We start from the raw sequence: 26,624 nt of genomic DNA on the forward strand, positions 1-26,624 counted from the left end.
TGAGGAACTACAGGCAGGCCCTCTCATTTTACAGAGGACAGTAAGACAGCCTATGTACACCCATCCTCAAGGGCATACAACTACTCAGAGGTGGAATAAAGGGAAAAACTGGGCTTGCCCAATCTCAGTTCAGCATTTCTCCCACACCACCCTGCAGACGGCTGTCACTCAGAATCCCTGCTACCTCACAAGGGAAGGATGCCTGGGACAAGCATTTAGGGCACTGGCCGCTCGGTCTCAAAGGCCACCCCACTCCCGCACATGCCCAGAGTGTCACGGTTCATGATGGTTATCATAACACTACCATTGTGATGCCCAGACTCCAGATGTCCGACTTCACGCTGTATCCCTTCTGGTTGAGCTCTGGGTTTATTCTTTCAGGCTGGAAAGGAGGCAGAAAAAGACAAGTGAGATGATGTTCTTAGCTCAATAAAATCTCTGGGGGTGAGGGACGGCACCAGCTACCAAGTGAGCTATCTGACGCTGTTAACATTGCCTCTGAAGGGACTGTCTAACGATGATAAATACACATGTGTCTACAGTTATTTCCCCATTCTACACTAGTCTTCTTTCTTGGAGGCAATAATAAATCAAAGTCCCCTCCCTATTCAAAACTAATTTCAGTTGTCCTCCAGAAGAAGCAGGACACAACGTTACTTTGCCAGTCTAGAATGTTCCTTGTTAAAAACACCAACAGCCCAGAACTCAGTTTTTTTTTTTAAAAATCAACAAGAGGCACTGGGCTACCCTCTGGTGTTAATAGACTGAAACACTTTTAGTGGAACAGGGACAAGAAGTTTTTTCATTCCAGCACAAGTCCATTTCAACATAAAATATAGGAGTCCTTTAAGTGAAAAAGGGTCCCAAGGTCTCTGCTAATGGCAATGAATGCTCACAGCTATGAGTTTCTCTCAGGACTGACCTAACCGGCTTATGTGGGCAATTTAAATTCTATTTACTGTTCTGTCCTCGACAAACAAGGTAGTGCTCTCCCGCAACTCAGGGTGGAACATTGTGTGGGCTGCATGCATTAGTTACATGTTGTTTTTGCCAAACAACATACTTTTTGCTTATTTTTTTAAGAATAGTATACCTCTTTAAAAACAAAATATAGATGAATCCAGCAACTAAATATACCAGACAGGACATATTTAAGAAAAAAAGGTGACACAGAATATCTATTGCATCTTCGATTCATTTCCATTTTCCCTCCACAGCCATCCGGTTCCTATCTCCTGGCAGGGTTTGCATTCTAAGGTGCCACCCCCAGCCATGTACTTACAGCCATGTATGGCTTGCACCCTGCATCAATAGTTTTAGCAACTGAGTCTACAAGGTAGCCACTGATTCCAAAATCGCACATCTTCACTTGGCCCAGGGTATTGATCAGCACATTGGAGGGCTTGACGTCTGAAAGCAAGAACAACCAGGAGCCCATCATCTCAGCCTGCTGGGAAGATTCATTCCTCCACCACCAGAGGGCCCAAAATCTCCATTTCTCCTTCAGCTTTCCCCAGGACCAACATAAAAGTAAACGCCATCCCTGTCTCAGTTATGTACTTCTTATTCTTGAAAAAATGATTACTGAGTCAAATGCCCATTTCCACGGGCATAGTCTAAATCATGCAAGATGAGTAAGTTCTAGAGATCTGCTGTACAAGGGGGGGATCCAAAAAAAAAAAGCCAAATTATCTTCTGGAAGGCGGGCCTTCTGTATTACAGGTTTCCCCCACTAGATGAATGTACTAGGAACCCATCTGTATCAGTGAACCAGCTGGCATTGTTGTGAGAGGCTGCATTCAGCTTCAGGGATTTTTTTTTGAAGATTCTTTCAATGTGTTCGCCCATTTCATGATGGGTGATTTACAAGCGTACCTGTCCACATCGCACTGAGTGTTCAGCAGTTCTTGACCAAAAAACAGCATGATCCCCATGTCCCACCCTCCCTATTCACCCAATCTCACCCCAAGCAACTCTTTTTTTATTTGTTTCCCAGGATGAAAAATGTCCTCAAAGGGAAACATTTTGCCGATGTGGAAGGGGTGAAACAAAACACAGCAGGAGCACTGAAAGGCATCGAAATTGAGAAATTCAAAAGCTGTTTTGAGCAGTGGGAAAAAAGTCTCAATAGGTTTATTGCATCAAATGGGGAATATTTGAAGATGACCAAAGTTTAAACATGCAAGAATAAATGCAATTTTTTATAAACAAATGTGACATAACCAAACACAATCAAATCAACCGATTTTGATTAAAGCCCCTCCAAAAGGTGTGTCAGAGGTCATGGAAGACAACTCATCATAAACTCGGACATTCCAGACCATGAGGCAGGTCACAGGATGTACGGGGGGATGAAGGAGAATCACTGCCTCCATCAGCCTGGAAAGATCTGACATCTACCCACCCCCAAGTAGATGAGCTGTCCTTATCTCGGGGTGATGGGAAGAGAAATTACAGTTAACTGTTTCCCTGTGGCACTTTCCACAAAGGACGTGGAATCAGAAAAAAAAACTTATTCTAAAAACTTTTAAAGTTATGCCTTAGAATTTTCACTTTCAATAGAATGGCAGATAAACACATTTCATTTCATTATTTTTTAAAATTTTGTACGCATTCTGTCACATGAATGAAATATTTCATAAGTTTGAAATAAGCCCCTAACCATCTGTCCACTTTTGTTGGTAATCTACATTCTCCTTTCTACCTGGATTCTGTTTCACTTTCTTCTCCTCCTCTTTCTCTTTCCTATTTTTTCAATTTTGAATAATAACAATAACAATAGACACACTTTTGAAGCATTTACATTATTTTCAGGCCCAGAGACTACAGAAATTACCAAGTTGCAATGCCCTATTAGCTATCAATACTTTCCAATAATCTTTCCAAAAACCTGGCGGTGCAGATCTCTTCCAAGAAGCTCCCCTGACGATTGTCCCCAGGGCCCATCATTTCCTTGCATTATATTCTACCCACGCTACTTCCACATTTGGAGCTTTCACCTTCCTATGTGTGTTCATGGGTCTGTTGTATGCTTGCTTATTTCCCCATCAAGATTCCTATGTTTAATTTTAATAACAATGTTTTCTTGTCAGATACCTCTGATGGCATCTATCACAGCTCTGTAAAAATGTAGTGCCGTATGATGCTAGGAAGGTGATTTTCAGAGATAAGTGGGTGGATACATGGACTGGTGAAAGACGGAAGGATGGGTGTATGGGTAGATAGATAGCAGACCCACAGGAAGGAAAAACAGAAGGAGGGAAAGCATGAAGGGACAAATCTACCAATTGTTTCATTTTATCCTGCCTCCTGCTATCTGAAAATATTGCATTTTGTACCAGAACTTTTCACACTTTAATGTGCACAAGGATTACCTAGCCATCTTGTTAATGTTAATAGTCAGTTGGTCTTGTGACCAATGGTTCTGCTTTCTACAAGCTCCCAGGTGATGGGCAACACTAGATGAATGTTTGCCCTGTTCTCTGAAACTGTGCATGGGGGGAGGCGGGGTGGGTAATCCCACAGCTCTGGTTGGTAACAGGTTTTTTATATTCAATTTAGGTATATATAAAGCCCATGTCTTCTGAAGTCTGTGGACAAGATCAAGAACAGCTAATATTCTGATTTGCTATCCAGTCGCAAGGGAAAATCCTTCAGTTCTCTTGCCTGACTCAATTCCATTTCCATCCATTGTGGGGTAGAAACCAAGAGGAAGCAACAAACCTGACCACAGGAACAGCCAGAGAAGGCCCGTAAATGCTTACCTCGATGGATGACAGAGAGCTTACTGTGTAAATGTTCTAATGCTTTTACAATCTGCAAGAGAAACACAAGAGAGAGTTATGTCGCCCATCACTGGCGAGAAGCTGAGTGATAAGTACATCCAGGTTTATCACCCCTGACTTAAGATCCCAGATTGAATTATTTTCTCAAATAGTGGTGGCCCTTTCCAGAAAAACATACAGGGAATCACACAAATTGGACTCCACCCACCAGAGGATGTCTCGCTCACATATCTCGGTTTTCATTTGGCCTCTAGCATTTTTTTTCTCCATCCTCCTAAAACTCAGTATCTCTTAAGGACAAACACCATCATCCATTTCGGGGGTTTTTTCTGCTTCCTTCTATGCCTATTAGTCCTAAGAAAATGTGTAAAAAAATCTACAAATGAAAATTAAACTAGTGTCAGAATTCAGACACCAGGAATGTAGTCGTAGCAGATGAATGCACTGCTGAGAGGCGCATGAACTGAGTTTACCAAACTGAGCCAGCGGCAGACCCTTCTGCAGTGCTCGCAGAGAAAAACATGCGTTTACCCATGCTGCATTCAACATGCTCTGGATGTTTCCTCACACGAGGCCTGGACGTCTCACATTTTCCTTGTAGGGTTCATGAGGTACTCACAGAAACTGCTATTTTCCCTAAGATGTCCTCTGGAATCGTTTGGCCTTTATCAATCACTTGCTTGTAGAATTTATCTAGCGACGTATCCATGAGCTCCATGCAGATCCAAACATCACCCTGGAGAGCAAGTGGTTAAGAAATCGTTAAAGGAGTTGAAAAAGGGAAGAAGAGAAAACAGTGAACACCTATCAGGAAGAACTACTTCTTGCTTGAATTTTTGGAGGAAATGTACAGTTGCTTTTCAAGATCTCAAAGGAATTCATAAACAAGCAAGGTTTCTCCAAAGAGCAACTTTTGCTAGTTTTAGCAAGCAGATAGCCAAGTAGAAGCAGCATGTGATCACATCAAAATACTAACAGAGACAAGCAATAGAACCCCAGAAATCTAAGCCTCTACTGTGGCTGCCTATCCCATGCCTGACCTCCCACATGGAGCACTGGCCAGAGTTCATCGAAAGGCTGGTTGTAAGAGTGAGGAGAAGCATCATAATCCATAGTGTAGTGAAGTGAAAAGCAGCGGTAGAGCAACGAGATAAACATAAACCAGTATGGTACAAAAGCAGGCTACATAAAGCGTAGCAAGTAGTCAAAGGGCCACAATATTTCAGATTTTAAGGATTCTGTTGCAATCAGTCTGTAGACAATTGATATAGGCAGTCCTGCCAAAGGAGACAGCAAATCAAATCAGAAAGGACAGAGAGACACAGCGTCTTGAATAGGGCTCCATACATTTGAAAACATCGTCATTTCCAGCCAACTTTGCACCAGGGCATCACGTTATCAGCGCAAAGCATACGCCTCTCTATGGGAGGCATGTCAAACAAGAAAGAGCACTACAACCAGACACAGCATTTATGTGATCAGAGGTGCTTTTTTAAAAGCTATTGTTCTTTGACTTTGAATTGAAGGATTGCTTACCTCCCGGAAGAGTGCGCCATAAAAGGTGACCGTAAAAGGACAGTCCACTGTCCTCATGGAAATATCCAGATCCATCAGTAGCCTTTTCTGCTCCTGGCTATTTACTGTGGCCCGGATCCGCTGAATGGGAATGCATGCAAAAATGAACGGTTACTGCCCTGAGGACGAAGCACTGAATAATGCAGGGACCCGTCCTGAAAACAGCACAAAAATCCACAGCACGACTTGTAGCAACAACCTTTCGAACATCCACCTTAAGTAATTAGCTATTTGTAACAAAAGGAAAATAAGAAAGACTGCTCATTCATTTGATTTCCCTAATAATCCTTGGTTACAAAAACCTAATTATACATTTCAGAAAATGTGCAGATGTTTGGGAATGTATTTCCAAGTTACAAAAACAGTCTGACTTATTGCATTACATCTGTTCAGTGCAACAAGGCCACAGTTATGAATTATTCTGCGGCTGCTTTGGAGTCCTGCAACAAAAGCCAAAAGCCCCTCTTTGGGAACAAGTAAGAATCTTTGGATTAAACAGCAACTGTGCGAGAACTGGTACAGCTGTGGGAAATAGAAGGCATCCAACAGAAATGGAGAAATCTTTCATCCTTATCCCAGTGATTCTGAGAGAGGAGAAACCTCTCACATTAGCAAATGTAGCCTTATAGAAATGCAATTATGTCATTAAATCATAGGAATGATATATACCAGGCTTTCACATTCTGCCTGCTGAGCAAAGAGTCTGCAGTAGAACTGAAAAATCTATGAGCTAAGGGCAAGATAACTCCATTCTCTGAAAACAAAGGGATCCACGTCATCTGGCCATCCACATTCCTAACAATGGCCCAAATCTATTAATTCATTTAGAGATGGAGAGTCTCCAAGGTCCTTCCAGCATCTACTCGAGAAATATGCAATGATTACACATTTCTTTTTATAGTGCAGAAACTATGCAAATTCACTCAAGATGTATTTTACCCCCCTTCTTTTCCACAAACAGAGGCAATTTTTTCCCTCAATTCTGGTTTGCTGATTTTCAGGGACAGTTCTTTAAAAGAAATAGAATATGGAATAAAAGAGACTTTTCAAACATAATAACTAACTACAAAATGTGAACATTTGTTTGGATTCTAATTTGAACAACGAATAGGAAAAACAACAACAACTTTGAGACAATCAAGGTAATTTTCATTTGGACCCAGGATTAGATGACATTAAGGAAGTACCTATATTTTGCTATGTATAATGCACACTTTTTTGCCCAAATTTTTTAAGTCAACACATTATATATGGGTAGTACTAATTCCATATCTATATACCGTAACAGGAAAGATTTTTTCCCTGAAAATTTGGGCCAAAAACATGAGTGTACATTATACACAGCAAGATATGGTATTTTCCACACATTTGGAGGGCAATCTGTTCCCTACAAATAATCTCTTGTTTCATCCCAGTGAAGATTGTTTCGCCTCCATGAAGAGACCTGATCTGTAACTGGAATGGACAAACGTAAACACTACAGACAGAAAATGTTTGGAATGTCAACTCTACCTTCACCGCCATGATCTGCCCGCTGGGCACGTGCCGCATCTTCTCCACCACCCCGTACGCCCCTCGTCCCAGCTCCACTATGGGCTCCAGGTCATCTGCTTTCACCTCGAAATTCTGCACAAGAGAAAAACAACACAACGGAAAAGAGAAAAATAAACTCGACATAGACTACGTTGTCCTCTCTCTGGTTTCTCCCAACATTCCAAGGCTTATTTCTGAGCTACTGGTCTCAACACTTCTCCAAGGAGCCACTGAAGGCAACGAGTGTCAGGAGATGTTTAGACTCCCACAAATGCCACCTGCTTGTCACAGGCAATACAGACACCCAGCTCCAACCGAGCTTCCAAAGTGCTTGGTTTAAGCTGTCTGCACTGCAGTTCGTCAGCCATGCCACCTCCAATATGTATTTTCCAGACTATAAGACGCACTCTCCCACCCCCCAATTTGGGATGAATAATGGTTGTTAATGCTGCTGTTGAGTTCTGTTTACATTTACATTAGTGAAATATTATGTTATTTATGTTATTAAATATTTCACCACATTTTTTGCTTCAAAATTTTTTTTCTTATTTTCCTCCTCTAAAACCTAGGTGCATCTTATGGTCCAAAAAATGCTGTATGTGTAACTGTGTGCTGACTGGCAGTAACTAGATCCATGTTCGGACTTTGAGAAGCACTCCCTGCCCCCAAAGACAAGCATCTACTCTCTTCAAATGCCTTCCCTCAAGACCACAACAGCCTGATTTCCATTCCACACTCAAAAATATCAAGAGAGCCACATACTACTTCTACCTAAATTCTAACATTCTGACCTACCCGCTTCACAGCATATTATAGAAAATACAGTTTTCAATGGGCAGTCAGAGAGCATACACATGAAATGGTTAAGATATGAACAGGCCAATGTGACTTTCCTCACCTGATTTCCAATAGATATGCATGCCTTGGAGTCTAAATCTCGAGGTGGCCTAAAGAAAAAAAGGGGGGAAAGAAAAAACATGAGACTTTAGTCAAAAATGTCTTTCCCAAATTATATGCAATTGGGTTTTTCCTTGCAATGAAAAGGAAGTTTATAAATAAAATAAAGCATAAAAGTATTCCTGGCTGGCGTAGCTCAGTGGATTGAGCACGGGCTGGGAACCAAAGTGTCCCAGGTTCAATTCCCAGCTAGGGCACATTCCTGGGTTGCAGGCCATAACCCCCAGCAACCACACATTGATGTCTCTCTCCCTCTCTCTCTCCCTCTCTCTCTCTCTCTCTCTCTCTCCCCCCTCCCTTCCCTCCCTAAAAAAAAAAAAAAGCATAAAAGTGTTAACAGTGAAAGATTTGTAATTAAATACATTTGGGATTAAATTAATCTCTTTGAGCTTCCCTTTCTTTTCCTTCGTCTTCTTTTTCTTTCTTTTTTTATTTGAAGGGGGGATGGTGATAAACATCTATTTGTTGTCCTATTCATTTGTGCGCTTACTGGTAGATCCTTCCTTCTATGTGCCCTGACCAGAGACTGAACCCACAATCTTGGTGCATCAGGACAATGCCCTAACCCGCTGAGCTACCCAGCCAGAGCTCTATTTCTTCTTTACCATGAGGATACTAGCATACCCACCTCACAGAGTAGGAGTATTAAATAAAACATTACAAGTAAAGTGTTTAGCAGAATGCCTGACACAGAGTAAATATCCAATAAATATAAGCCATACGCATATAGTTATATAGATATGTATAATCCAGTAAGCCTCAAACTTTTTTCATCGAAGAATACCAATGTGCCCAGTTAACCCCCAACTTTTTCCACAACTGTTTTTAAAAAAAAAATTAACACTGACAAATGATTATCTTAATGCACAAAATTCACAGACCATAAGAATATGAAATTTATCTAGTCCCCGCCTTTACAGATGGAAAAAAAAGGTGGTCCAGAAGGCGAACTGACTTGTCCAAGATCACACCTGACCCAGGACCCCTGTTTTCAGGTGAGAATACTTTGTGTTCTCCCAGGCTGTCTGATTCCATTGTGACGTTTCTTCTCCACGCTGTGCGCACACTGTCCAAAGGCCATCTCGGCAGCCAGAGGCCTGCTGATTTTGTGCCTCCGTAAGAAAGCACAGTCACCTCCTGTGTATTTATTGCTACTGCTTCAGGGCTGCCTGGGTTGATATTAAGCCACTCCAGAAAGATGTTTGGTTTTGGCTGTGCACCTAATGAGGAGCCTAGAAAAGCATTTTTCCTGAAATAAACGCACCAGAAGCATCATGACACAAGGAGTGTATGCCAAGAAACATACTGTTAATACAGCCAAATAATAAAGCAACTGGGGGACATTCCGTGCCAGAACTGCCTCTAGAAAAATACAAGGGGAAATGGAAGGGAAGGAAGATGAAAGGAAGAGAGAAACGAATCCCTTGCCAACAACAACTTTTCCCAATCCTAATGTATTATAATTCTACCCCTTCTGCTGAAACTAAATCAATAAAGAAAACAACGAGGGAAACATAGAAATATAAACACAGATATAAACATGAATCTCAATTTTTAATGGTGAGCCTTCTCTCCCCTCAAAATCCTTCTGAAATACACAGAATACATAAAATAAGTTTCTCTATACAAACTTAAAGCCCGGGCCTGGGAGGGAGGGAGAGAGCAGAAAACACAGACACAACATACACACACGCGTGGCAGTGATGCTTTTACATATCCCGTGTTTCTGAGCAGGGACTGTTTCTTCTGAAACACTTTCCGGATGAATGATATTAGTAAAAATCAGATTTCTCATTGCTAAAATCTCCAAAGCTATTTTTTCTTTACTTGTCACTATTTGTTCACACTGACTGCAGTGGAACTTTGAAATCAAGACAAATATTACTTGATACGTGTGACTAATATAAACAATAAAAAATCCTTCGCTATTGTTCAGCATTCTTCCTTTTAAAGGCAACAGAAGCAACAGAAAGGTCACTAGTATTGGGGTCTACTTCTATTTTCTTGTCATCCGATAAGGGTGCTGGGTAAGACCTCTTCCAGGTCTCAAAGTCTAGTATTCATACCAGGGCTCTGCAAAGGACAGCCTGTGGCCTGGCTAAGAATGACGTTTACAAGTTCAAAGGGTTATGAAAAACCAAACAACAAAGAATATCCGACAGAGGCAACTGTGGCCCGGGTAGCCTAAAATATTTACTCTCTGGCCTTTTGCAGAGAAGTTTGCTGACTCCAGCTTTATACTAATTTTGTATTATACCTCTACTTAATAGGAGGGTTTTGTGCCATTTTTCAGGCTGAGAAAAATGAAGCACAGAAAACACAGTTATTTGCTGAAGCCACAGTCCTCAACAGAGCTGAAAATAAAACTCACGTCACCTGACTCTCAGCCCTGACCTAAGGATAAGGATATATGCTGGAAACAGGGTTAAGTGCTTTACCTGCACCTCATGAACTATTTAAACCAACACCCCACACACACACCCTTACCTATGAGTACCATTGTTCCCACGTTCCAAATGAGTTTGGCTAACCTGCTCCCAAGTGGTAAACCCATAATTCTAATCCCAGTCTGACTCAATCCAAGGAACCTGCTCTCAAGACCGAGTCTTCCTCTGACGATCAATCTACCCAAGCTTCAGGCCACAGGGCTCACCAGGTCTGCCAAAGCATCAAGTGATGGGACTAAGACTGAAAGATCATATTGGATTAGTTGACTCTGTGTTCTCTCCAAGATGGGCACAAAAGCTTGCCTGGGGCACTGAGTCTCTGCAAGAGGTTTATACTGTGGGTACATGTTCTCTGTCACTTATTCAATACTTTAGTCCACTGGGGAAAGAACCAAACTTATTACAAAATTTCTTCCCTGGGAGGTATTCCAAAGGGCACCAAGTATTATTGTTTTATATGAACAACCAGCTTTGGTGTATTAGAATTATTTATTTTTAGTACTGCATGAGCAATCAGTTCACTGGTTACTGTTATAATTCTTCTTCCATTCAACATTATTTATTTTTTTTACACTCTTATCACTTTTTTAAAAGATTTTATTTATTTAGTTTTAGAGAGGGAAAGGAGGGAGAAAGAGAGAGAGAGAGAAACATCAATGTGTGGTTGCTGGGGGCTGTGGCCTGCAACCCAGGCATGTGCCCTGACTGGGAATCGAACCTGCAATGCTTTGGTTTGCAGCCCGCGCTCAATCCACTGAGCTACACCAGCCAGGGCTCAACAATATTTATTAAGCATCTACCTGGGCCAGAGTCTGGGCTATAGACCCTTTACCTAAAATATCATTGTTAATTTCCACATTTATTATTATTATTTCTATTTGAATGTGATGTGAAGAATTGGCATTGAAACAGACAAAATAATTTAAGGTCATCCAAAGGGAGGTGGGGGAGATTAGAACCCAGAGCTGTGCCATTACTCTTCTCAATCACAGAAGTGGAATGTCCTGCCACTCATTTCACAGCCAGGGACTGTTTGACCAAAGTCTCTACCAATCTAATACGTGGCTAGAAGGACATACTTGCCAGTCAGAGAGCCCTGAATGTGTATGCCAGTTCTTCCACTTAATAATAGTGGATTGATCATAATACCAGCGATATTTGGAGCTATCTTCATGAAGATATTACCATGGTACAGGCTCTAGGAGACTTATTATGGATTACGACATCTAATCTTCACAACAAGCACATCGTTGTTTATTCCTGTTTTTCTGAAGGGGAAAATAAGTCTTCGCAGGGTTAATAACTCAACTGTTCAACTAGTGAAATTTAAATCCCAAATACAAACCTTGTCTAGCACCAGAGCCTGAAGTCTTACCCACAAGGCTATGCTTAGCTGCTTTGAGCAAGATACATGACCCTTTCACAGGTCTGTTTTCTGACGAACAAGGTGAGAGTAACAGTAACTGCCTCCTGAGTTTCCTGTGAGGGTTAAGTGAAAGAAGACAGACTGGCACAAATTCAATTTAGAATCAGTTACTGCCAATCAAGTGAGGGGACAGCTCAGAAATCCGAGTCAAAGACACACTGGCATCAGTTACTCAGAGAAAAAGCTCAAGCAGAGGGACCACACACGTGGAACTAAAGAGAATGGAGCTCTGTCCCAAGCTGTTTATTTTTGTGTAGCACAGCAGAAGGAGGCAGGGTATAAATGCTACGAGTCACCAAGACAACCTCAAATAATTGCCAAGAAAAATTCACAATGTGGAAGCTATTTCTTTAGGAGTAAAAATTTAAGCCCAAGTATTAAGAGAACAATTAGAATAACAAGGATCTCCGTGAGCTAAAGTGGTATAGTCTGCAATAACAAAGTGATGCTCTTGGCTTTACAGAGTGAAACAGGAAAATATCTTTCGAGTTTATTCTGCACATGAGGGAAAGGCAACATAGAAAGTACTTTATCCTGGCACATGTTTTTAGTCATTTGTTTAGATGAAGGAAGTATTTATGGTGGTTTGCAAATTTTATAAAATACAGAATATTAATGTAAATTAGAAGGTGAAGATTAAAAATTGTAAAGGGAAGTGATATAAGACAGTTGAAAGGTTGATATAAAAATATATCCCAAAGGAAAACATAAAGACGAGAAATCAATAAAAATGAAAATAGGAAGATAAAGAAAACAAAGTTGGTTCTTTCTTTATCCTCACCTGCAGGACATTCTTTCATTGCTTCTAGAATGACAGGAAGAGAGAGAGAATAACACTGATGAGCCATAGAAGCATTGACTGGTGGCCTCCCACATGCACCTGAACGGGGAATCAAACCCACAACACAGGCATGTGCCCTGCCCGGGAATGGAATCTGCAACCTTTTGGTTACGGGACAATGCCCCAACCAACTAAGCCACACTGGCCAGGCTAAAGTGGGTTGTTTACAAAAAAATCAACAAAATTAATAAACCTCTAGCAAGACTGACAAAGCAAAGCAAGACAACACAAATGACCAATATCGGGGTAAAATGGGATAGCACAATATATCTTGCAGCCATTAAAAGGATATTTCAGGAAATACTATGAGTAGCTTTACTCTTATTAATTCAACAATTTAGAAGAAATGGACAAATTCCTTGAAAACCTCAAACTACCAAAACTTACCCATGATGAAAAAGATCAGGGGACTATTCCTATAACTATTAAAGAAATTAAATTTGTAGCTAAAAAACTCCAGAAAAAGAAATGTGCAAGCCTGTTTTGTTTCACTGGAGAATTTTAGAAAACATAAAAAAAAAAGAATTGCATATATTAAAATATTATGTTGTATACCTGAAACTAAAATAATGTTATCTGTCAATTTTATCTCAAAATATTTTGAAAGATATTAACACCTATTTTACATAGCATCTGCCAGAAAATAGAGGGAACTCTCACCAACTCATTTTATCAGGCCAATATTACCTTAATACCAAAACCAGAAAACAATGGCATACACCAAAAACCAAAATTCACTACAGACCACTATCTCTCATAAACTTAGACAAAATTCCCCAACAAAAGTTTAACAGATCAAATACAACAATGTATAAAAAAGTAATACACACCCTGGCTGGTGTGGCTCAGTGGATTGAGCACGGGCCTGCAAACCAAAGGGTCACTGGTTTGATCCCAATCAGGGCACATGCCTGGGTTGTGGGCCAGGACCCCAGTAGAGGGGCACAAGACACAACCACACATTGATGTTTCACTCCCTCTCTTTCTCCTTCCCTTCCCCTCTCTCTAAAAATAAATTTTTTAAAAAAAGTAATATACTACATCCAAGTGGGAATTGTTCTGGGTCTGCAAGTCTAGTTCAATATTTTAAAAATCAATCAGTTTAATCCATATGAACAGGATAAAAAGAAAAATCTATGGTTGTATCAGTGGATGCAGAAAAAAAGCATTCAATAAAATTCAACAAACATTCATGATAAATGAATGGTACACTCTCAGTGCACTTCAACCTCATAAACAGCATCTACAAAAACCAAATACCATGCTTTATGGTAAAAGATGAAATGTTTTCCCTCTACGATAAAGAACAAAGCAAGGCTACCTGCTCCCACTGATCTCATTTAACACAGTACAGGACATTCTTGCCACTAAAATAAGGTAAGGAAATTAAGGTATAAAACTACTGTTTGAAAAGGAAGAAACAGAACTATCTCTTTTTGCAGAAGCCATGGCTGTCTATATATAAAATTCTAAGAAATGTACAGAAAGCTCCTAGAATCAGTAAGTGATTCTAATAAGATCACAGGACAAGATCAACCAGAAAAATCAATTGCATTTCTTTATACTGACAGTGAACAAGTAGAAACCAAAATCAAAAATACCATTTATAATCGCTCCCCCCCAATAAAATCCTTAGGTATAAAATCTAACATAGAGAATCTTTATGATGAAAACTATAAAATAATTAAGGAATTCAAAGATAATCTAAATACTTGGAGAAGTTTACCATGTTCAGGGGCTGGAGGACTCAATGTAGTAGAAAATATCATTCTCCCTAAACTGACCTATAGGTTAAACACAATTCCTATCAAAGTCTCAGCAAGTTTATTTGAAGACATAGACAAGCTTATTCTAAAACTTACATGAAGAGAGAAAAGCCCTAAATGGCCAAAATAATTTTTTGAAAGACCGAGTGGAAGGAATCACTTTTCTCAATGTTAAGGTGACTATACAGCTGCAGTCACCAATACAGTGTGATATTCACAGACATACAGACACACAGATCAGTGGAACAGAACAGAAAACCCAGAAATAGATCCACAGCACATGCACAATTAATATCTGACAAAGGAGCAAAAGCAAGTAAATGGAGGAAGGATAGCCGTTTCAACAAATGGTGCCAGAGCAATTGAAAATCCGTTGGCAAAAAAGTAGAGCTCAACCTAAAACCTCAGGGAGAGGGTGTCCTGCTTCACCAGAACTTCAGCTCACTTGGGGATTTGGGCCAAAGCCTCAGCTAATTAAAAAGTTTTCCTTTACCTCATTTTGCCTTCATGTTTATGTGGGATAGGACCTAGGTGTCAGGATGCTGAGTCTTCACCAAATACCATTTTCCATCTCAACCTAAGTTTTACAGTGGTGCCTCTCACAAGGATTTACTTGTTTGCTCAAATCTATATGGCAAAGGTAAAAAGTCCACATCCAAGGACCTTTCTGGACTTACAGAGGATCCCATGTGCCAAATGCACTTGTGACAATCAATTTGCAGCCAACCAGTAACAGGAGACACTGAGTTCAAAGCTACCTGTTCAGTACAGACTGACTGACCAAGTGTGATTATTTCAGCTTGCAGAGCAGTAAGCACACAGCTTCCCCTTTAGAGGGCTCTTCCTTTTAACAGCTATTTCCACAGTCAAGGCATTGCTCACCAGCCCCCAGATGAACCCCCACTGCCCAGGCACCTGTGAAGTGTAAGTGTTTGGATGAAGATGATCTTGCCAACTTACGTGGAACTGGTCTGAGGTTGTTCAAATGCTTCTTTTGGAATTTTAAGGCCAGGGTTTCGCTTCTTGCCTAGAGGGAAAGATGTAAGGACAAAGTTAAGGTCTGTCTCACAGCACTCGTGGAGGGACAGAGATGGCAGCAGAAGGAAAGGGCTGACCTGGGAACAGAGCTCTCCTCTCCCCGTCGGAACGGCACCTCCTACCCACGGCACCTGTGAGAGACAAGCACCCAAGCGCCAGGCTGAGCAGAGCTTCCCAAAGGCAGGCCATGGTCACGGGTCTCATACTGACATTTTCACCAGTCACAGGTGAAAATGTCAGTATGAGAATTCCAACTCTCTTTACCTCGGAAGACCTGGCCTTTCTCCCTGATGAGGTTTTATCATTCCATCTTCCGTGTTCTCTCTTGTACACAACGATGATGGTGGTAGATGGTGCTGGTTATAGGTTTTTTTGTCTTTTTAATGTCAGTCAAATGTAGTCACCCCGATCCCAGTATCCCACAATTTTCTAAACTGATCTGTGAACAACTGACAGTGAACCATGGAGGTAAAATTAAAAATACTTTCCCACCATCTGCCCAGCCCATTCTCAACCACCTGCCAGGAGCTGAGACACCTAAGGGAGGAACGGAGCAATATTTATTTACACGTGCCCTGTTCCAAAAAGGATTAAGGTAACAGATGGGCTCATGCAAGGAGGTTATCGCTGCTCTGGGAGCCAGATGGGCACGTAACTGATGTGTTCATCCCTGGGCTGAAACCACAAGACAGCTTGGCTCAAATAGCTTTTGTTGATGAGTAAAAAAGAACAGACTGAGAAATGCCAGCTCAGGAAGCAGATCAGAGAAAAGAGTCATGTAAGGGCCCAGGGTTTTCCTCATCTAAAGAGATCCTGTGTGTCTCTTCCTGCCAAAGCCCACTGGACAGAATGGCAGGGTCGCACTTCGCTCTCCGCCTCCCCGTGTGACGCAGACAAGCGTGCAATGCTGACACAGGCCCTGGGCGAGGTCCTGGGCAGAGATTCTGAAGCTGCAGAGGAACTTAAAAAATCAAATATTGTAACCTGCTGGCTGGAAAGTGACTTCCAGAGACCTCAACGACCACTCGCCATCACAGAGCCAGCTACAACCCAGTCAGAATTGGAATTGGGGTCTTTGGATCCGAGGTCAAAGCTCTTCCCACTGTTTCACAATGGAAGGAGTTTAGAGATGACCAGAGGGGGACGGGGAGTGGAAGGAGTAAGGGATTTTTGAGTTAAAAAAAGCTTACATTGGGTTCTTCCCCTCGCCCAGTGACCTTAGAGCCACTTTGACTCTCTGTATCCTCAGTTGTAAAATGAGGAAGTCACATCAGCACCTACCTTATTGTACTAACATGAAAATCAAATGAGATAACATATGAAAAATACTGGGACACCTTAAGTAGCTATTAGTTATAGTCATTCAGAGAAAGAATCTGTACAGTCACATTAACAAGTCATCTAAGAAATCTATGAACAAAATTGGCCATATTATCAAAGCTCAATATAATGCATAATTGAGTCTTCTTTTTTCCCCACACACATTCAAAATCCAAAATCTAGTGCAGTTCTGTCAAGTTATATAAAGCCAGAAGCAAAAAAAAAAAAAGTCTTTTAGGACTACCTTCATAATAACAGGTTTCCTCAATTCCCTCCTGATTTGGGCTTATCTACACATTTTATAAAATTCAAAACTCACCATTTACTTTCTTACTCCTGGAGCTCAGGTGGCCACTTGGCACATGTTACCAAGTTAGTTGGCAATATACCACACTGTACTATGTACCAGGAAAAATACTAAGTATGAGATCTGATTGTGAGAATCCAAATACTAGATAAATGACCTAATTCCCATCTCTGGGTCTCAGTCAAATAGAGGGGGAATGCTATTCTAAATGAAATATTCTAGTAGCAATGAGTAACAAATTCAACTTCTCCAGATAGCTACATACATATGCCAATACTGGTGACAGGTAATTCAGGTAATCCCAACAGATACAAACCCATAATTCCCTTGACATTCTAAAGATAAAACTGAACCGAACTAAAGTAAAAACTAATTCACCTGTGATAAAGGCTCTCCAGTTGCCATTTCACAGAACCAAAAGCAGGAGTTACTCTTCAATTCCTACATCTCTCTCTTCATTTCTAACTCAGCTCTTACAAGCTACCCATCAAAAGGAACAGCTATTTACAGAGAAAACCTCATTTGCAAAACTTTAACATAGCAATGAATTAATATACCATAGCAATGACTTATTAGCTATTCATTAATAGCAATCGATTATTACACTATAACTCAACAAACCATCAACACATCTATACAGAGAAACAGTAAATGAGAGGAAGAGGGAGAAACCTTTTGGTACAGAGACTAATGGAACAAATTACCAAAACAACAATAATGTCTTCAAGGTGTGAGAAAAGAAGGCCCCTAGTTCTCTTCTGACGGCAACGAGAAAAGTTCCAGGAGACACAAAACTAGCTGAATTACTCAGTTAGAAAATACCCTGCCTTCATTTTTAAAAGTGGATCAAATGAAACAAAAATCACAAGGACACACACACCAACATTCCATCATTCACTTACGTGCCCACCGCTGAAAACATAGCCCAGTGAGGAGCCAGCAGGAGTGGCTCTGATGAGGTTTCCAAAGCTGCAAGGAGGGCTAGCAGGAGAAAACCCCACGGAAGGCATTCTTGCCTTCGCCCAGGGAAGCCGCTCTGAACAGACTCCGCCCCCTCCTCAAGTGAGGATCACAGCAAACCTCCGGGAGTTTATTGTTCCCGGGAAGCTGCCACTTCAGGAAGAGAGAAGGGAAGTGGGCCCATTTGGACAGCGAGGCGTGACATTAATCATTAGCCAGACTTGGCAGAGTAAATCTATAAAGTAATTCTGCACAGTACAGCATTCTCAGGCCCTTCTAATAAATGCCTCTTTCATTTCTTAAAAGAAAGAAAAACAATATGTGGTCAGTTTCCAGCTGTGTTGATTTCCAATCAATCTGTTCCCCCAGCAAGGCCGCCAACCCCTGACGCTAACATTTAATACTATGTTATAAAAAATTAATGAAGGAACAATATGAATAATAAGGTTAAGTGGCCAGTGAGGTTAAATGGCCTTTTCCCTTGACAGTCTAGAGCAAAAATGAAAAAATGTATCTGAACACAGGCTCTATATTATGTTTCCTGGTAGCCACAAGCCTTCCCAGAAAGACAACATTCTGTTGATTTCTGGAGATCTCGATAAGCTTCGCCCTGGTATTCGTGAGATCCGCCCCGGCGAAGTGTCCTGGGCCTGACGGAGCACATGCAAGGTTGTGCCCAAGTCGCACCCATGCCTGTTTTCTTTGAAAACACTGTAGTCCCAGCCCCCCCACCCCCACCCCCACCCCCAGCACATTTTTGCTAAATTCATCTTAAACCAAAGCTGGGTCACCATGATCTTGGCCTGGAGCAAAATGGCACTGGGGGAAGAAAAAAACAAAAACAAAAACAAACCTTGCCCATCGTTAGAAAACATTTACCAGGCCACAGAAATGTTCACTAGCTTTGCCTGTACCAAAAATGATGGGGTACACAAGACCTCTTGCTCAGCACCCACTCAGAGAGGCCGAGCACAAAGGGCTTCTCTCATGTGCCTTATTACATAAAACAGAAGATTGTGCTCCCAAGCCAACCCAAACAGCAAGGAAATCCCACAGGGTCAACAGAAGGTGGCATCGCGAGGATATGCTGACACCCAAGTATTTGTCAGCTTGGCCGACGGTTGGGGGGCATAGTTATGAGGGTTTATGATTATTGACACGGCCTTACAAAGGGATGGCATTGCTTCCAGTGCCAAATTTATTTTAAAAATCTGTTTCCCAATGTGAATGGGGTTGCCAGTCAAGTAACTGGCAACCTGGACGCCTTGGCTGCCCTCTCCTTAATCCTTGCATCTAGGCTTAAGTTCCAAGGGATTCTGGCATGAAAATCGGCAGAGAAGTGTCATTCTATGTTATTCAACAGCAATGATCAGATGCAAAGCAACCAAGGAAGCAGGGCAGAGGGAAGGGAGTGCAGGGAGAATGCCGGCTCTGCCACAGTGACATGAGTGTGGGCTCACGCTCCCAGGCCCCAAACTCTGGACCTCACCCACCACTGAGCCTCCAACCAACCAGCGTGCCAGATCTCTTCGGGGTTACATAACATTTAGAGAAGGAAAGCAGCAAAGCTCACTTTTAAATGTGCAGTCATTTTGATTTCAAGGAGGCAGATGAGTCTTGACTTTCCCTTGGGGTTCCCTGTGGATGGGAACTCAACCTTCCAAATTCGCCTCACTTGCTGCTCACCCCACAGAACCTTCCCAGGCCTTCCTGAACGCTCTTGGAGCATTTCTGTCCGCAAGTGCCAGCTTTCACATTCTGGCATCTAGCACACAAAATGAACTCAGTGCAGCTTTACTGAATCTCCAGCATTTTATTTCCTTTAGTTGTTCTTTTCAATCCTCACCCAAGGACATGTTCATTGATTTTTGAGAGGAAGGGGTTGAGGAGATGGGTGGAGGGGGAGAGGGAGAAACGTTGATGTGAGAGAGAAACATCGATCGGTTGCCTCCTGTTCACACTCCAATTAGGGAATGAACCACAACCTTTTGGTGTATGAGACGATGCTCCAACCAACTGAACCACCTGGCCAGGGCTGAATCTCTACCATTTTAGTGTAAAATGTCCCATGTGTCTAAAAGAGATCTTCATGACTATCTTCCATTTATATTCCTCTTACCTTATCTTCCAGTCTCAAATTACTTTATCTTTGCATTTATTTATTACTTATTTATTATCTAACTTCCCCATAAAAATTGTGGAAGCAATTTTGCCCAGAGACTGAAAGGTTGCAACTAATAATTTTTAAATTTCAGGTATAAGAGAAGTTATCTATGTTTTTCAAGTACAGGAGTATCATGTCATGTCATGTATGTTTAAAAAATAATATAACAAGATTCATCTAATATCTGCAGGGTGTTTTGAAACTGTGTACACACACACACACACAAACACACAAATCCCACACATACACACCTTAGTGTTTTAAGCTTCCAGGTCTTTGTTAATATTTCCCTGGAATGTCCTTACCACCTTTCTCCACTGGTTGACTTCAGCACTCAGCTCAAACATGTTCTCAGGAGGTCTTGCACAAAAAAACATGCGATAAACGTCCCTCATCTATGTGGTCACATTTCATATGACATACCTGTAAGTGTCCCTTCCTGCGCTGAATGAACCTATACTAAAGTCACCCGTCTCTTCCACGAGAATGCAAGCTCTTCAAAGCCATACTCCATGCTTTGCCTATGTACAGAATAAACACTAGACCCAAGAAACAAGAGACAGAGACCACAGCAACTGGCTCATCAATAAGCCACTCAAACTTTTCAGAGGCAAAATCTATAGGCTCTGGTAATTTACTGGATAAGACCTCTTATAAATATAAATATAAATATAAAATATAATAGAAGCATATATTTGTATTAAATATAAGTACTTGTATTTAATATAAATATATAAGATCAGAAGCATAGTAGTAGCAAGTAATAGTAGTTCCTGGTAGTCGTAGTAGATGTTGCAGTTAGTAGCAGTAGTTAGTATTAGTAATTCATGGTCATAGTAGGTGATGGTGTAGGAACAGTAGTTAGTAGTGGTAGTAATCTGGCTTTACCACACCTAGATAGCATTAAGTGAAAAAGGAAAAGCAGGCCAGATGGGGGGGGTGGTGGGAGAAGGCAGATAAGGAATTACAATTTGCATGTGTTAAGTATAAGATGCCGGAGGGATCTGGCAGATTCAAGCAGGTAAATGGAGACTAAGGGATGTGGGGTGGGTGGAATGTGTAGATCTGGGAGTGACAGAGAAGTAGAAAATTAATAAGAGAGGCAGGAAACAAGAAGAACACACGGGAATAGGGGCAGAACATTTGGAGACAATGAGATGCGGATGAGGAATCGGTGAGGGACAGGAAGAGTCTCTGGACTTGTCAAAGGAGAAGCAGCCAGCCAGCAGGGAGCAGCAACTCATTCCTGAAGGTCCTTTTCAAACACTGAAAGCACTCCCTGGAGGGTCTTGCTACATAGTTCCACATGATTGAAGTTCTTTTTTTAGACCAGGAAGAGCTGAAGTCTGTCTTGTCATGTTAATAATCTGATGCTCTGCGCTCCTGAAAGAACCTAAAAGCAAATCACTGCCAATGCCCTTGCGCTGTGGTCTGAGCACAGAGCGAAGGTAGGAGGCAGGCGGCGGTTAGCCGGGAAATCCCCTCGTCCGCGCGCCTCTCCTTCCTCATTTCTGTGCTGCCTCATTCATGAGTCTTTATCAAAAGGAAATGTAGTCATAAGAGCGTAAAAAAATACCACTTTAAAATACAAACATGTGAGAGTTTGCAAAAAAAAAAAAGGTAGTGATGTGTTTGATCTTTTCAAAATGCAACACTGAGTTTTGGTTGGGTTTGAAAACGGCATTCATGTTTTAGAGATTAATACTGAAACGTCTTCAAATGAAATAACATGATCCTAGAATTTGCTTCAGAACACCGTGGTGGGGCTGGGAGAGATGGAGAGATGACGAAGCAGGGTTTGCCAGGAGGTGGTAACTGGCAGCGCTAAGCCATGGCTGCCCGGCAGTTCACCACACTGTCTTTCTCCGAGCCTGCTTGAAATCTTCCAACATAAAGACTTTTTAAATAGCTACCGAATCACATGAAACTCTCTTCTAAAAGTGGAAAAAGAGGGATAGTGAGTAAACAGTTGAATTTTTTCTTGGGAAAAGGGGACCCTTTTTCTCCCTTTGGTCCCAGGTCCCAATTTTAAATGTACTGTAATCTCCTCTCTGCTAACTAAGGAAAAACTGCGGGTCATAACATAGATGCAACCAGCGGATTGAAGAGTAAAAGATTACAAGAAACTACATAGAAAAGTTGTTCATTTACATCCTTTCTTAGAGTGTTACCAGGATAGTCTACGGTGCCTCTCTCCCGGCTTCATCCAATTTATTTCATTGTGCTGCGTTCTGTAATCATACTGCTGCCCCATGTTGAAGGATACCTTAAAAGCAGGCTCTGAAACTCACGTCTGAAGGGATGCTTTTCATTGCCTTTGACAAAACCTTTCACTACCTTTTATAAAGAAAAAAAAGTATGTTATCAATAACAAGAAGAGTTGGCTCTGCCTGAACAATTTGATCAATCTCTTTCGATGGATAATGTGAATGTTCCTTTACGTTTCCTTCCTTGGGTGGTCGGCTAAAAGCTAAGGACCAAAATGGGACTCGTATTCATCCGCATTTGTGAGCCAGTATTTTTTTTGTTTCTTTTTACCTACCCTTTTAATAACATTTTATTAAATATATGAAAAAGTAAACAAAACAGTTACAATCAACTCCTACATACCCCTTCCCCAGCTTCAGCAAATATTGACTCATGGCCAATTTTGCTTCATCTATATCCCACCCACTTTCAACGACAGCAATTTTCAAACCAGTGTGCCACAAGAATTTTTTTTTAATTTATTTATTTATTAGAGAGGGAAGGGAGGGAGATAGAGAGAGAGAGAAACATCAATGTGCGGTTGCTGGGGGTTATGGCCTGCAACCCAGGAATGTACCCTGGCTGGGAATCGAACCTGGGACACTTTGGTTCCCAGCCCATGCTCAATCCACTGAGCTACTCCAGCCAGGAAGAATTTTTTAAACAAGCGATACCTGACTATTTTGTCAGGGGCACTGACCTCTTTTCCCTTAAATAGTCAGATTAAAAAAATGACAAGAGCCAATACAATAATAGCTATTTGATGTGAATGCCCTGTCTTGAACCATAAATATATAGGTCATATAGCAGAGTTGCATCTGATTCATCATGTCACATAATAAGGTTGCATCTGATTGGTTAACTCTTGGTACCAGAAATCCTTATATACAAATATAGGCACCTGATTTTTTTTAAAAAGTCACTAGGAGCAAAAAGGTAGGTAATTATATTATTATTCTTTTGTAAATCAAGTAAAAATTATACTTCTTTTTTGTCAGACCAGCAAAAAATGCATTTTTTTGGTGTGCTTCAAAGTTTTAATAGTTAGTTTATGTATGCCATGAGATAAAGAAGGTTGAAAATTGCTGTTCTAGGACATCAAGTCATTTAATTCATAAATATTATACCAAATATCTCTAAAAGAAATGGACTATTTTAAAAAACAGCCACCATACCATTATCATACATAAAAAATAATGTCTTGATTAAATTCAGTGTTCAAAATTCTAATTGTCTCAAATACCTCAAACATTTTTAACTTACAGTGTGTAAGAATCAGGATCATAATTAGGTCCATGTTTCATAATTGGTTGATAAATTTTCGTAGGTCTCTTTTAATCCACAAGCTCTCCTTCCATTTTTTTTGCCTACCCCTCCCCTCCCTGTAATTGTTTTGTGAAGAAATCAGGCCATTTGCCCCAGAAATCTTCCCCGTGGGTGCCACTGATCCTTGTTGATTCACATAGTTCTGTTAGGATTTCATCAGGTTCGAACTCAACCTTTTTGTTTGGCACGACTATGTCACAGGTGGTCTCACTGGTTTTACATTCATGTTAAATTGCTGATTTGCATGCAGCCTAGTAAGCTATCTTAAATTTTTAATGAGACAATTTTTAAAAAGAATAAATGAGTGAATAATAAGTGAATGAATAAGTGAATAAAGTTTGGTATTCAACAAATTTTTTAATCTTAGGCAATTTGATACATAAATATAGGTAACTCATTGTTTTTAATCACATTGTAAAATATTTAATAAAGCTGAGCATTTTTGTATGCCTACTGACATCTGTATTTGTTTTTCTGTAAATTGAAGCCATTTTGCTCATTTTTGCATTAGGTCATTGTTATTGTTATTTTACTCTTACAAGAAGACAGTGCCCCTTCTGTAGTTTGTGTTGCAACACACACACGTGTGCACGAGTATGTGTGCACACTTGGGGTTTTTCCCCCTTTTGATTATACAAATTTAAAACTTTTTACATTCCTTTATAGCTGCTGCATTTCTAAAAAAATCCTCATCCGAGGACATATTTATTGGTTTTAGAGAGAGAGGAATGGGGGAGAGGACATCAATCGGTTCCCTCCCATACACACACAGAACAGGGATCAGACCTGCAACCTAGGTATATGCCCTGACCAGGTGCTCCTTCCATTGGACCACCTGGTCAGGGCTTTAGTCACTGCATTTTTATAAGACAGGAATATCCTTTCCTCTTCCTCAAATGTTGTCTTCAGCCCTGGCTGGCGTAGCTCAGTGGATTGAGCTCGGGCTGCGAACCAAAATGTCACAGGTTCGATTCCCAGTACATGCCTGGGTTGCAGGCCATGGCCCCCAGCAACCACACATTGATGTTTCTCTCTCTCTCTATCTCCCTCCCTTCCCTCTCTATAAATAAATAAAAATCTTTCAAAAAATGTTCACTTTAAAAAAAATGTCTCCATATCACCTGTTAATCTGTCCATTTGTTTTGGCATTAATTTTTTTAATATTTATTTCTCCTATGTAGTGCTCCTGTATGAGTTCATTAGTTGCCATGTCCAAAAATTATTAAATATTCAAGGTCATTGCAAACATCTTCACTTGATCCTGACTTTGAGAGAACTCTTTGTAGCTTTTCACCTTAGGAAATGATACTGGTTTTGGATTCAGTTTGGTAGAAGTACATAGCTATTCCTATTTCAGTAAGTAGGCTGACAGTGGCTCTCAAAAATATGCCCATATCCTAATCCTTGGAACTGGTAAATGTTACCATGGTAAAGGTTTTGCCAATGTGCTTATAAAGGGTATAAAGGATTCTGAGATGAGGAGATTATCCCGGATTATCCAGTTGGGCCCCGAAGGCCATCACAGTGTCCTTATACCAGAGGCAGAGGGGGATTAGGCCCAACAGAAAAAATCATAGGAAGATGGAGGCAAAGACTGGAGGGACGCAGAAATGCCAAGGAATGCCGGCAGCTCCCAGAAGCTAGGAGCGGAAAGGGACAGATCCTCTCCCACAGCCTCTGGAGAGAGACTTACCTGCAACACTTTGATTTCAGACTTTTGACCTCCAAAAACGTGAGAGAATAAATTTCTGTTGTTGTAAGCCACTAAGTTGTGGTTATTTGTTATAGCAGCGACAAAAAACTAATACCCTGAGCTGTTAAAAGTAGACATTGAATTTTACCAAATTTCCTTTTAACATTTATTGAAATAATCCAAGTTCCTTCCTACCATACCCAACATGGCACACTCTCCAACAAATGTATTTCTCACTTTTCCCTTTCTCTTTGCTTTCCCTCACCACCTAACTTTCCTTCTATTTCCGTCTCACTTGCTTCTGCCGCTGGCCTTCCAGAGTATCCTGTGACCCTGCATTACCACTGGTCACTAAAACTTAAAGAGTTTGCTAATTCCTGGATTCTGGAAACATCTAGAAAGTCTTCAACTTGACCATAAAGGGGCAAAGAAAGCAGCGGTGAGAAACTAACTAGGAGGAATAAATATTGGTAGATGGGTCCATCCTGCTCCTCAGTGGATGCCCTTCACTGGAACAAGGAGAAGATGCTGGCCTCCTTCTAATTCCTTCTAACTTCATACCTTCTTGGAGGAAAAATCACATGGAAGAAATGCAGCCCTTTCCCCAGGCCTGTGGCACATTCTGATATTCCTCATGTCCTTTGCCAACAAACCGCAAGAAGAGAAACCATGGCCAATGCAATATCCAAAAGCGTTCTTCACCTTAAAACCCAGACCCTCCAGCTTGAAAAAACATAGTAACATCCTTCACACTGTGGCTGTTTCTGCAGTATCTTGTCACCTTTCTCTCCATGAAGGCTGGACATTTTTGAGAGTTGTGTTCTGCAAACCACAGCCTGGCACAAATGTAGTGGCCTTTGCCTTTTGTTCTGCCACATACCCTCCTGGCTTGGTGCACTTCCCCGGCCGACACCACTGGTCAGAGGTTCATGAAGGTTGATGAAAAATCAAAGACAAAGGAATGACTTTGAGAAAACCACAAAATTTAAGTGTGAGATTGTCCACAAAGAGAACAGTCATTCACAAAAGCAAACAATCTATGTTCAAACAGTTTTATTTATGCACATTTGCTCATATTTCAATATGATTTCAGGTCCTCACAGAACGCTTAAGGAAAAATTGAAAGGTCCTGACCAACTGAAGTCACCGTGATTAACAAACAGTGCTTCGGGAGGCGTCATAACTCAGGGCCTCAAAAGAAACGAGGTTCTCCAGTCTTAGGTAATAAGTCTAGAATTT

The 26,624-nt window shown here is 41.0% G+C and overlaps 1 protein-coding gene across 3 annotated transcripts in view; it reads right to left on the reverse strand.

The window, feature by feature from the left end:
* The window catches only part of MAP2K6 (mitogen-activated protein kinase kinase 6), a 100,867-nt gene that overhangs the window by 20,851 nt on the left and 53,392 nt on the right, over positions 1 to 26,624 (reverse strand). The window contains exons 1-9 of one of the 3 annotated variants that reach the window (XM_028520449.2): positions 17,898 to 18,115; positions 15,291 to 15,357; positions 7,792 to 7,840; positions 6,873 to 6,986; positions 5,322 to 5,441; positions 4,405 to 4,521; positions 3,765 to 3,816; positions 1,283 to 1,410; positions 305 to 382 (exon numbers count right to left, since the gene is read on the reverse strand). In XM_028520449.2, the coding sequence (XP_028376250.1) occupies positions 305 to 382; positions 1,283 to 1,410; positions 3,765 to 3,816; positions 4,405 to 4,521; positions 5,322 to 5,441; positions 6,873 to 6,911 (534 nt within the window). In that variant the 5' untranslated portion in view covers positions 6,912 to 6,986; positions 7,792 to 7,840; positions 15,291 to 15,357; positions 17,898 to 18,115. Of the gene's footprint in view, positions 1 to 304; positions 383 to 1,282; positions 1,411 to 3,764; positions 3,817 to 4,404; positions 4,522 to 5,321; positions 5,442 to 6,872; positions 6,987 to 7,791; positions 7,841 to 15,290; positions 15,358 to 15,445; positions 15,573 to 17,897; positions 18,116 to 26,624 lie in introns of those variants that run through there. The other 2 variants (XM_036033442.1, XM_028520448.2) reach the window with 2 other exon arrangements.

The sequence above is a fragment of the Phyllostomus discolor genome, chromosome 8 (assembly GCF_004126475.2).
Source record: "Phyllostomus discolor isolate MPI-MPIP mPhyDis1 chromosome 8, mPhyDis1.pri.v3, whole genome shotgun sequence".
Lineage (NCBI taxonomy): Eukaryota > Metazoa > Chordata > Mammalia > Chiroptera > Phyllostomidae > Phyllostomus > Phyllostomus discolor.